We start from the raw sequence: 12,165 nt of genomic DNA, 5'->3' as shown, positions 1-12,165 counted from the left end.
TTTCACACACAGAGCAGTTAGTTTTTATTCTCAGATATGTGATGCAAAAAAACGGAAATTGGGATGTGCATGAAAGATTTGTTAAACTAGTAGCTTTTGAAAAGAAGACTGACGCAGATAGAGCAGAACAGATAAAGAGGTTTTTCAAAGAATGTGACTTAGAACTATCTTGGTGCAGAGGGCAGGGATATGACAATGCCTCTAACATGTCAGGAAAAATTCAGGGAGTAAAGACAAGAATTTTGGAAGAAAATGCCCAAGCCTATTTTTCTCCATGCCGCGTTCACACGCTGAACCTCTGTGGCACCCACGCTATGGAAACCAGTGTAGAGGTAAAAACATATTTTGGAAATGTTCAGAAACGCTATAAAGTATTTGCTCTTAGCCCTGCAAGATGGAAACGTGTGCAGCCCACTGCGAATATATCTCTTCACTCTGTATCTAAAACTAGGTGGAGCACAAGAGTTGATGCTGTTCGCCCCCTAATCAAAAATCACACAGGCGTGCTGGAAAGTTTAATTAAAATTGAAGAGGAGCTTCATTTACCTCCCGAAATCCAGGCAGATGTTGACTGTTTGATTAAGTGGCTTAAGTCATTTGAATTTGTACTTTTTACTACAATATGTTTTAAATTGCTTCAGTGTATTGATGATAAGAACAAGGTCCTACAAACAGGAGCGGCACCAGGGTTTTTGCCACCCTAGGTGGGGGGTCCTTCCGCACTCCCGGTCTTCGGGACACTTCAGCGGCAGGTCCCGGAGCAAGTGAAGGACCCGCCGCAGAATTGCCACTGAAGACCCGGAGCGCGGAAGGACCCCCCGCCGCAGAATTGCCACCGAGGGCAGCAAAATGCTGCCCCCCAAATCCTGCTGCCCTAGGCGACCGCCTAGGTCGCCTAAATGGAAGCGCCGGCCCTGCCTACAAAGTGCCAAATTAACAATGGAAGAGGGAGCTAAACACATGAGCAACTTAGTCAAGGAAATTCAAACAATGAAAGATTCTTGGCCAATTTTTTTTGAAGAAGCCAAACAAGTCGCTTCAAGCCTCGGCATTGACCCAAAAATGAAAAGTGACTCAAGGATCCGGAAGAACAAGCGATTCTTTGACGACACAGGGGATGCAGACTATACGTTTGACTCTCCCCATATTCAGTTCAAAGTACAGGTGTTCTTCCCGACAATGGATTTGCTTCTATCAGAGCTAGGAGGCCTTGGCGAAAGAATGGCTGAAGTCTCAAATTTATCTTCACCCTTTGTGTCCGCCAGATAAAGTAGATGAATCTTCTATAGAAAATTTTGTTGACACTTTGGCAACAGCATATCCAAAAGACCTCCAGAGAGATCTTAAAGAGGAACTTAGAATCTTTTACAAAATAAAAGAAGATTCCAACTTAAGAGTTGATGGACATATAACCTCTGCACTTACACTTCTTAATGCTTTCTTCAAAAAAGGGTTGGAAAACGTGTTTCCACAGATTTGTATTTGTTTACGCCTACTAACAGTGTTGCCAGTGTTGGTAGCATCGGGAGAGTGTGCCTTTAGTAAGCTAACATTGATTAATCTGGCTTCAAGATTAGGCTAGATAAGTTTATGGAGGGGATGGTTTGATGGGATAACGTGATTTTAGTCAATTAGGCAATAACGTGCCATTGCTGGTAAAATGAGGGTCCGGCTGGAGAATCTTGCCCGCATGCTCGGGGTTCTACTGATCGCCATATTTGGGGTCGGGAAGGAATTTTCCTCCAGGGTAGATTGGCAGAGGCCCTGGAGGTTTTTCGCCTTCCTCCGCAGCATAGGGCAGGGGTCGCAAGCTGGAGGATTCTCTGCGACTTGAAGTCTTTAAATCACGATCTGGAGACTTCAACAGCTGAGTTAAGGGAAAGTGGGTGGGTCAGCTTTTGTGGCCTGCATCATGCGGGAGGTCAGACTAGATGACCATAATGGTCCCTTCTGACCTTAAAGTCTATGAGTCTATGAGTTTGCGTTCAGCCACGGGGGAAGAAAGGCTGAACCATTTGCTCACTTTGAGCATAGAATACGAAATGGCCAAAGACTTAAGTTTTGATGACATTATTAATGAGTTAGCCAAAATGAAAGCGAGGAAAAAAATTGCAGCTGTATAATTAACGTTCAGAACAATTTGTAAAGAAACGATTTCATAAGCAGCATTATGTAATTGCAAATGTTTATGTACCATTAAAGCATTTCATGTTTTTAAATAATGTATTTTGTGTATTTTCAAATGATTAAAAATTAATTTTTGAATGTATTTCACTGGTTATTTTTTACATTTCCAAATACATGTTACTAGAGTATTGCAACTTTTTTTTATGGAAGGGGCCCCCGAAATTGCTTTGCCCCAGGCCCCCTGAATCCTCTGGGCGGCCCTGATGGCAGGCGACCAGCTTGGCACAACAGTGAAATCCTTGCTGATCTTAAACACCAAAAAGAAGCTTACAAGAAGTGGAAGATTGGACAAATGACCAGGGAGGAGTATAAAAATATCGCTCAGGCATGCAGGAGTGAAATCAGGAAGGCCAAATCACACTTGGAGTTGCAGCTAGCAAGAGATGTTAAGAGTAACAAGAAGGGTTTCTTCAGGTATGTTAGCAACAAGAAGAAAGTCAAGGAAAGTGTGGGCCCCTTACTGAATGAGGGAGGCAACCTAGTGACTGAGGATGTGGAAAAAGCTAATGTACTCAATGCTTTTTTTGTCTCTGTCTTTACGAACAAGGTCAGCTCCCAGACTGCTGCACTGGGCAGCACAGTATGGGGAGGAGGTGACCAGCCCTCTGTGGAGAAAGAAGTGGTTCAGGACTATTTAGAAAAACTGGACGTGCACAAGTCCATGGGGCCGGATGCGCTGCATCCGAGGGTGCTAAAGGAGTTGGCGGATGAGATTGCAGAGCCATTGGCCATTATTTTTGAAAACTCATGGCGATCGGGGGAGGTCCCGGATGACTGGAAAAAGGCTAATGTAGTGCCCATCTTTAAAAAAGGGAAGAAGGAGGATCCGGGGAACTACAGGCCAGTCAGCCTCACCTCAGTCCCTGGAAAAATCATGGAGCAGGTCCTCAAGGAATCAATTCTGAAACACTTAGAGGAGAGGAAAGTGATCAGGAACAGTCAGCATGGATTCACCAAGGGCAAGTCATGCCTGACTAACCTAATTGCCTTCTATGAGGAGATAACTGGCTCTGTGGATGAGGGGAAAGCAGTGGACATGTTATTCCTTGATTTTAGCAAAGCTTTTGATACGGTCTCCCACAGTATTCTTGCCGGCAAGTTAAAGAAGTATGGGCTGGATGAATGGACTATTGTGACGAAGTGGGGGGTTTTCTTGTTTTCTGTGGGGTTTCAATGGTTTGCATGCGGAGGGGGTGGGACTCAGTTTCCCTGGGTGTTACTGGTTTAACGAGGTGAGGGGAGAGGGAGTTTGTTTTGCAGAGGACCGGAGAGAGGACGTGGGGACCCAGCCGATGGCCGGGAGGATGGATACCCCAGCGACCGGTGACCTGGCGACCTGGTGACCCAGAGGCCCAGCTGAGGAGACGCAGCCGGTTCTGGCCAGTGGGAGGACAATGGGCTGCAGAGTGAGGACCCAGTGACCTGACCAGCCGGTTCCAGCCAGAGGGAGAAGCAGGAGAGGAGGCCCCGGTTTACGACCCTGTTTACCTGGAGAGAAGACAATGGACAGAGGCGGGGCCTGGGGCCGGTGATCTCAGATGCCCAGCGGCGAGCAGGGGGGCTCTGGGCTGGAGAGGGGAGCAGGCAGAGCCCACCTGGATGCAGAGAGACTGGGATGTGCTGGGCTGAGGGAGGCCAGGCCTGAGGGTCAGAGAGTTTCCTGTGCTGTGTTCAACTCTCAATAAACCCTTCTGTTTCATGCTGGCTGAGAGTCACTCCGGTCTAGAGAACAGGGTTGCATCAACCCCTTCGGGGGTGGAGGCCCCGGGGGTCCAGAGCGAGTGGACTCCCTGAGGGGGCCCACGGCAGAGACAGACGTGCTAAGGCTCAGAGAGGTGCGGATCCAGGAGGTGGAGGGGCCAGACCCCGAGAGAGAGTGGACCCCCGAGAAGGGCTGTCGCACTGAAAGGGGCACCCCCCATGGACCGCACGGGGCCAAGAGTGGGCACGGTCTGTGAGTCCGTGACAACTATAAGGTGGATAGAAAGCTGGCTAGATCGTCGGGCTCAACGGGTAGTGATCAACGGCTCCATGTCTAGTTGGCAGCCGGTATCAAGCGGAGTGCCCCAAGGGTCGGTCCTGGGGCCGGTTTTGTTCAATATCTTTATTAATGATCTGGAGGATGGCGTTGACTGCACCCTCAGCAAGTTTGCAGATGACACTAAACTGGGAGGAGTGGTAGATACGCTGGAGGATAGGGATAGGATACAGAGGGACCTAGACAAATTAGAGGATTGGGCCAAAAGAAACCTGATGAGGTTCAACAAGGACAAGTGCAGAGTCCTGCACTTAGGACGGAAGAATCCCATGCACTGTTACAGACTAGGGACCGAATGGCTAGGAAGCAGTTCTGCAGAAAAGGACCTAGGGGTCACAGTGGACGAGAAGCTGAATATGAGTCGACAGTGTGCTCTTGTTGCCAAGAAGGCTAATGGCATTTTGGGCTGTATAAGTAGGGGCATTGCCAGCAGATCGAGGAACGTGATCGTTCCCCTTTATTCGACATTGGTGAGGCCTCACCTGGAGTACTGTGTCCAGTTTTGGGCCCCACACTACAAGAAGGATGTGGAAAAATTGGAAAGAGTCCAGCGGAGGGCAACAAAAATTCCCCATTTTTCACACTTGCTGTCTGGTCACCCTAGCCCCGCCCAAGCCACCCCCTTCCCTACATCACTCGCTCTCCCCCACCCTCGCTCATCTTCACCGGGCTGGGGCAGGGGCTTCGGGTGCTGCAGGGGAGAGTGAGGGCTCCGACTGGGGGTGTGGGCTCTGGGGTGGGGCCAGGGATGAGGGGTTTGGGGTGCAGGAGGGGGCTCCAGGCTGGGGATGGGTGTGGGAGGTGCGGCATCTGCGTGCAGCCAGAAATGAGGTGTTCAGGGTGTGGGAGGGGGCACTGGGTTGGGGCACAGAGTTGAGGTGCAGGAGGGGGTGAGGGCTCTGGGCTGGGGGTATGGGCTTTGGGCGGTGGTCAGAAATGAGGGGTTCAGGGTGCGGGAGGGGGCTTAGGGCTGGAACAGGGGTTTGGGGTACAGGAGGGGTTTCAGGATGCGGCCTCCAGGTGGCGCTTACCTCAAGTGGTTCCCGTGAAGCTGCCAGTGTCTCCCTCTGGCTCCTAGGCGGAGGCGTGGCCAGGGGCCCTGCGCGCTGCCCCCACCTGCAGGCGCCGCCCCCACAGCTCCCATTGCCCACAGTTCTTGGACAACAGGAGCTGGTGCTGGGGGAGGGCAGCGCAAGGAGCCCCCATGGCAACCCAAAAACCGGATGCCTGCAACCCTGAGCTGGGCCCGGCCCTGGGCGACATTTATTCCATGACCTGGCAGTAAATACAAACCCGCTGCTGGTCCATGGGGCTGCTGGCCTGAGTGGGTGAATAACAAGGGTAGGGCAGCCCCACAGCGACCGGGTCACCGGCTCAGCTGGGCCCCCTGCACCCCATTGTGTTATAACCTGGCCCCGGGCAGGGCCCCCCCAGGCCCTGGGCGCAGGCCGTCCCTGCAGGCTGGGGGTTCCAGGCAGGGTACGGGGGTTGGCGCGAAACGGCCAGACCGAGGGAGCCCCCGGCGCGATCCGGCCCCAGCAGGGCCAAGGGGACCCGGGTGCGTCTGGCCCGGAGCCCGGCCGGGCTGGGCACTCGCTGCTGCCCCCTGCTGGCGAAGGACGGCCCAGCCCCCCGCAGGGCTCAGCCGGACAGGGGCTGCCCCGGGAGGGAGCTCTCGGCCCCCGTCCTGGTGAGCCGGGGGGCGGCCCCGCTGGGCCAGGCCTGATTTGCACCCCTGGGCTGGGACCCTCTGGGCTTTGTCCTTCGCTGCAGGGGGTGGCTGGGCTGGGTGGGGCCCAGGGAGCCGTGTCTGGTTACGGTGCCCCAGGAGACTGGTTTAGTGGGTGTTTGGATCCGACGGGCAGCGCTGGTTTGGGCTTTGTGACCCCAGCTTGTCCGTCTGGCTGTGGGGGGTCTGTGTCAGGCTGGGGGGGTCTGTTGCCTGTTTCTGCTGGTTCCTGTTCCCCACATGCCCTGTCTCTCGCCCTCGGCTGCTTCTCTTTTCAGTGAGTCCGACTTTCCTCCTGGCCGTGCCCTGTCTGACCGCACGGGGGTGGGGGGGGACTTCACAGGGAGGGTGGGGGCCCCTTGACCAGTCAATCCCTGCCCCTGACTCACCCCCTCCCCCCAGGAGAAGCCCAGTCACTCCAAGCTCTGGGTCCCAGCATAACCCGCTTCACACCGTGCCGGGCACCAGGGATCCACCCGCCTGCCAGGGACGGGACATGGGGCAGAACTGCGCCCCCCGGGGACGGCCCCACAATGGTCAGCAGGTGGGAGGGGCTGGTCCTGACATGTGCGGGGGGGCAGGGCTAGCAGTGGGCTGCAGGTCGGGAGTTAGGGGCACCGGCAGAGCTGGGGGGGGGGGAGCCCAGGGCTGGGGTAGCAGGGGGCTGCAGGTCGGGAGTGAGGGGCACCGGCAGAGCTGGGGGGGGAGCCCAGAGCTGGGGGCTGCAGGTCGGGAGTGAGGGGCATCAGTTTGGATCAGTCTCTCTTATTTCTCCCCCGGCCTCCTCTGTCCTGAGCTCCTGCCTCCAGCTGGCCGCGGAGCCCAGCTCCCCATCGCCCCGACCCACAGAGCCCCGGGAGGGGCGGGGAGCCGGCCTGGCCCTGCAGCCCCTGGCCTGCGGCTGGCACCGCTCAGCGAGTGCGGATGGAACCCGACGGCCCCCCCCAGCCCCTGCTCGGCCCCACAGCCCCGGCCCCGGGGGCAGCCACAACAGGCCGGCGACTCCCCGACATCCCGGGGTAACGCTCAGCCACGCCGGGAACCGCCGGACGCAGCTAGTGGGACCCCTCCCCGACCCCCGCGTGTGTCCCTGCGCCCCCTGCTGGACGGGACGGGCCCTGATCTGTGTGGTGGGCGGGGAGTGGACACAGGTGGCCCCACAGGGGTGGCAGGATCAGGTGTGTGTGTGTCTGTGCCCGGGGGCCTCACACTGTGTGTCCTGTTCTCCCCCAGCCCCGGCCCATCCTGCGGGGGGGGGCGGGAGGCTTTGGCTCCCAGCAATGTCCCAGGTTCCTGTCAGTCTGGGCTCTGCCCCCCCTGACACACAGGGGTCCCCCTGTGCCCCCCACACCCTAACGGGGGGTCTGTCTCTCTGTGCCCCCCACTTCCCACGGGCGGCCTCCAGGGATGAGCCCCCCCTCCACACAACCTCCACTGAGGGGCGATATCTGGGGGGAGCTGGGAGGGGGGATTCCTGGAGGCTGTGGGGCCCTGTTCTCTTCCATGCCCCAGCCCCCCAGGGGACGATTTCTCCCCCGTGCAACCCCCCCCCCGCATCTGCCAGGGCCAGACCCCCCTCGAAGGAGCAGCGGGGGGGGGGGGGGCTGGAGTTCGCTATAGTCCGTCTGGAGTTCCCCTGAGGCTGCAGCGACCGGATTGCTACACCGCCTCCCCCCCCCCCCCCCCCGTGACTCGGTGGGACAGGGGGAGGGGCGGGGCAGGTGAGTCCCCCTCCCCCTAGGGACAGGCAGGGCTGTCGGAAAGGTGGGGCATGGTGCCAAAGGGGCCGCACCCGCTACCCCGTCCCTGCGCTGGGCCGGGCAAGGGAGGTGCTTCGTGCCAGCTCCGCTCCCTCCCCCCCCACTTTCCCCGTCTCTGCCCTTTGCCCCCAGCTGGGAACAGGCGTCTCTGCTGCCCTGGCAGCTCCCGGCGGGTCCCGCAGCAGCGACGGGCGATGGGGCGAATCCCCCACAGACCGGGCAGCCCTTGGACGGGGATTGTCCTGGCAGGTCAGAGGGGAGAACGTGGGACCCAGGTGTCCGGGACACAAAGGCCCCCAATAGGAGCCAGTGTCAATGAAAGCCGAGGGGCTGCGGGTCGGGACTGAGGGGCACCGGAGGAGCTGGGTGGGGGGACCCCAGGGCTGGGGTAGCAGGAGGGGGGCTCTGACAGTTCCCTCCCCAGGCTGGTTCCATCCCAGACTCCCCTGAGGCTGCGCCCCAAAGCCCCGGGGACCCCATAGAAGCCCCATTGTTCCCCCCAGCTTCTGCTTTGCATGGGGAGATTAGCAGGGATCAGCTGTTTGTTTGTGTCTCTGTCCCAGAGCACTGGGGGGGACACACCCAGCCCCCCCTCACTGAACTCCCTCCCCCAGATCTAGCAGGCGGAACCAGCCCCACTCAGAGACCCAGGGACCTGGCACCCCACGGGGGGAGGGGGGAGAAGGGAGAAGACCCTCCCCCCCCCCCCCCCCAGGTTCCTTCCTCCAAACCGAAGGGGAAGTGGGCGGACGAGGCTGGGAGGGGAAGTCTGAGGCCGGAGGGGCCCCCTGGGGCTGCCCTGTCTGTGGGTCCGGACTCCAGGCTCCGGCCCAGAGACGCCGCCCCTGGGTCGAGGCAGGTCCCGCTGCAGGAAAAGGCGCCGGGCGGCACCTGGCGAGGGGTCCCTTGCAGCTGAGAGGGTGGAGCGGGGGTGGGGGGGACCCAGGTGTCCCGGACACACAGGGCTGTAACAGGGGACAGTGCAAATGAAAGCAGAGGGGCTGCAGGTCGGGAGTGAGGGGCACCAGTTAGTATCAGTCTCTCTGGTCTCCCCCCCGCAGCCTCAGTCCTGGGCTCCTGCCTCCAGCCGGCGCCGGCCCAGACCCCAGTGACCATCGTCCTCACCCCGCAGAGTCCCGTGGTGGGAGGGGGCGTCAGCCTGGCCCCGCAGAATCCGCCACAGGGTTTGCTGTCCTGCATGTGGTACCGATCAGCGACCACTGATGAAAACAGCCGGATCCTCACCTACTACCCATACACCCCCCCCGTTCAGAACAACGGCCCGGCCCACACGGGGCGGGAGACAGCGGGGCCGGGCTGCGCCCTGAACATCGCGGGGTTAAAGCTCAATGATACCGGGAGCTACACGGTGAAGCTAGAGAGCAATACTAACCGTGTCCTCTCCATCTTTCTGCGCGTCTATGGTAAGTGCCCCCCCCACCCGGGAGCTGCGCTGATCCCAGGCCGTGTCGTCCCTCCCCCCCCCCCCCCCCCGCCATCCCCGCCCCAGCAATGGGGCTTTGGGCGTCTCCCCCGGGGATGAGCCCGGCTGGTGAGGGGCTGTCGGGGGCCGGTGAGGGGGGGTCTGGGCCCCCCAGGGCGGGGGTGTCCCCGGATCCCCAGGGTGTCTCTGACCCCTCCCTGTTTCCCCAGACGCTGCAGGCTGCACAGTGGGGTGTGTACGATCAGCTGCGGAGATGAGGCCCCCCAGGTGCCCTGGTGCATGCTGGGAAGACCCCTGTATCACGGGGGGGGGGCTCAGACCCACCTGTTCTTTTACACCCACTTTGCTCAGTTTTGGCACCAACGGGGGAGGGGGGCTCATGATGTCACTGTGGGGCCCTTTGCACCGGGACTCCCCAGATCCAGCCCCCCCCGAAGGGTGAAACTGGACCCATAGCACCCAGCCGGGGGGGGGCTGACCCTGGGGGGCTCAGTGGGGGGCACTGGGACGAGCTGGCATCCAGGAGCCGGACGGCCGGAGCCGGAGCTGGGGGCTGGCACCTGCCCAGGGAGCTGGCGAATGCCCGGGCCCCACATGCAGGTCCCCGGCAAGGCCCAGCGGGGGCAGCTCATGGCGGGGGGCTCTGCCTGTCAGCCTCTTCCAGGCATTGCTGGGCTCAGCTCCTGCTCCGGGACGGGGCGTCCCTCACGCCCAGTGAGCGGCTGGGGCTGTCCCCTGACAACCGGACCCTCACGTGCTGGGTGTCACCCGGGGCGACGCCGGCGCCTACCAGTGCGAGGTCGGGAACCCCGTCAGCTCCGTACGCACCGAGCCCAGCACCGTGACGGTAGCCTGTGAGTAACTGCAGCCCCATCCCCCGGCCGTGCTGCCCCTGGCCCTGCCCGCATCACCCAGCCAAGGAGATGCGGCTGCCTCTGGGGTGGGACATGGCACCTGTTTATACTTAGTCCTACTGGTGCCATCCCTCCCCCTGATCTCCTCCCACTGTGTGTAGATGGGCCAGACTCCGTCAGGATAGACCCCCCAGGACCCACCGCCCTGACCCTCGGGTCCCCTCTGACCCTGACGTGTGTCTCCGACTCCGTCCCAGCCCCGAGCTATCGCTGGGTTCTCAATGGCACCGACACTAACGAGCAGCAGCGGCTCCAGGCACCAGCGCTCCAAGCGCGTGCCTGGGGCGGCAAGCCGCGGGGGGGTGGGGTGGGGGGGGGCCTGCCGGTCCCTGCGAGGGTGGCAGTCAGGGAGCTCTCGGTGGCTTGCCTCTGGGAGGTCTGCCGGTCCCGCAGCTTCAGCGGCAATTCGGCCGTGGGTACACTGAAGCCGCGGGACCGGCAGACCTCCCGCAAGCATGCTGCCGAAAGCCGCCTGCCTGCCGTGCTTGGGGCGGCAAAAAAGCTAGAGCCACCCCTGCTAACAAGACCAGGAGCAGCTTGACCATTAATACCACAACCTTGGATCAGGTGGGCACGTACAAGTGCCAGGCTCACAACCCCTCATGGCTAGCACGGAGATCGAGGTGCTGGGTGAGTACTCTCCGGATCTGTCCTGTCTCCAGCCAGGCTCCCTGTCTGCCTGTGACGTCCCCTGTCGCCTGTTACTCTGTGCACCAACCCCGCGGGTCAGCGCCGTTCCTGCGCCCTGGGCTCTGCCTGTCTCTGGAGCCGGGTCTGGGGTCTTCAGCTCAGTTCTGGATTCACCCCTCGAGCTCTGTTCCCCAGGGGACGCTCCCGTCTGGATCAGACACTGCTCTATCACCTGTCACTGCCTGCACCGCTCCCGCTCCCCGTGCTGGGCGCTCTCGGCTAGTTCACTGTCTGTCCAGCCACATCCCCCTGCGTTCTGGTCCTGTCCAGGGCCCAGCTCCACCCCGTGGGCTCTGTCCTGTGGGGGCTGCTCCCAGCCGTGCTGCAGCTGGGCCGGACGCTACCTGTCGCTTTCCAAGCGGTGCCCGACCCGTCCAATCAGCGCGTCGAGTGCCCTGCTCTGTGCCCGTCTCTCCCTCCCGGCTCCGTCCTGTCTCTGCCCCCTGCCCCTCCGGGGCATCTGTCCCCTGTGGGACGCCCCACTGCAGCTCCGACAGCAGATTCCTGTCCACCTGGCGCCTCCAGCTGGTTCCCACCTGGGCCGGGCGTGTGGCCATGGCTCTGGTGTGGGGAGGGGTCAGTCTCTACCCGCTATCAGCCTACGGGCTGGCACCAGGCCCCCAGCCGCGCACCGGGTCTGTGTCCCCGCCTGAGATCTGGGCGCTGCTGGCCCCAGCGCTGCCTCCTGGGGGTGGGTAGCGGATGGGGCAGATTCGGGGGGGAGGGGAGGCACCATCTCTCTGAGCCGCTGTTTCCTCCTTCGCTCTGTTGATTCTCTCCTGGGACTTACTGGCTCCTTCCTGGTGCGCCTGCCCCCCACGGCCCCCGCGCTGCTCGGTGCCCCCCAGCAAGGGGTGCTGGAGAGTGAATTAGCCAGCGGGCAGGACAGGGAGCTTGGAGGGGGACAGGGGGATGGGGGCTGCCCTGAGGGAACAGACGGGAGGGGATGTTCCAAGCCCCCCGGGAAGGGGGTTGTCACGGAGTGTGGGGGGACACAAGGCCCTGCCCCCCCGGCTTCCTGCGATTCACCATGACTCTCAGCCAGCCAGTAAAGCAGAAGGTTTATTTAGACGACAGGAACACAGTCCAAGACAGGTCTTGCAGGCACAGACAACAGGAACCCCCCACTGTGGCGAGGGTACACCTGAAGTGGGGTGCCAAGGAGGGCCCCAAGGATGTGGGGGTGCACCACCATTTGCCCACTGAGTTGTTGATGGGGGGGGGACCTGGAGGACTGGCCAAGCAATCCCCGGTTGTGACCCGTAGCCAGAGTCGGCGAGGGGCACTGCGCCCTGGCCTTGGGGAGGGTGCCTTGCCCGAGGTGCAGGACCCTAACCTGGTGGGGAGGGAACACCCAGGGACACGGCTCAGGGAGGCTGCGGCCTCAGGCCCAGCCGGCGAGA

General features: G+C 60.5%; 1 protein-coding gene across 1 annotated transcript in view; it reads left to right on the top strand.

Moving 5' to 3' along the window:
- Window positions 1–7,908: 7,908 nt before the first annotated feature.
- Window positions 7,909–12,165, top strand: part of LOC135892275 (carcinoembryonic antigen-related cell adhesion molecule 5-like) — an 8,759-nt gene continuing 4,502 nt past the window's right edge. Inside the window, 8 exon segments of the mRNA XM_065419976.1 lie at window positions 7,909–7,963; window positions 8,776–9,142; window positions 9,477–9,508; window positions 9,786–9,914; window positions 9,917–10,012; window positions 10,174–10,318; window positions 10,603–10,695; window positions 11,251–11,453. Of these exon segments, the coding sequence (XP_065276048.1) occupies window positions 7,909–7,963; window positions 8,776–9,142; window positions 9,477–9,508; window positions 9,786–9,914; window positions 9,917–10,012; window positions 10,174–10,318; window positions 10,603–10,695; window positions 11,251–11,453 (1,120 nt within the window).

Source organism: Emys orbicularis, chromosome 20 (assembly GCF_028017835.1).
Source record: "Emys orbicularis isolate rEmyOrb1 chromosome 20, rEmyOrb1.hap1, whole genome shotgun sequence".
Classification (NCBI taxonomy): Eukaryota; Metazoa; Chordata; order Testudines; family Emydidae; genus Emys; species Emys orbicularis.
Note: the sequence above shows the minus strand (reverse complement) of the source record. Positions and strands in the feature narration are given on the sequence as shown.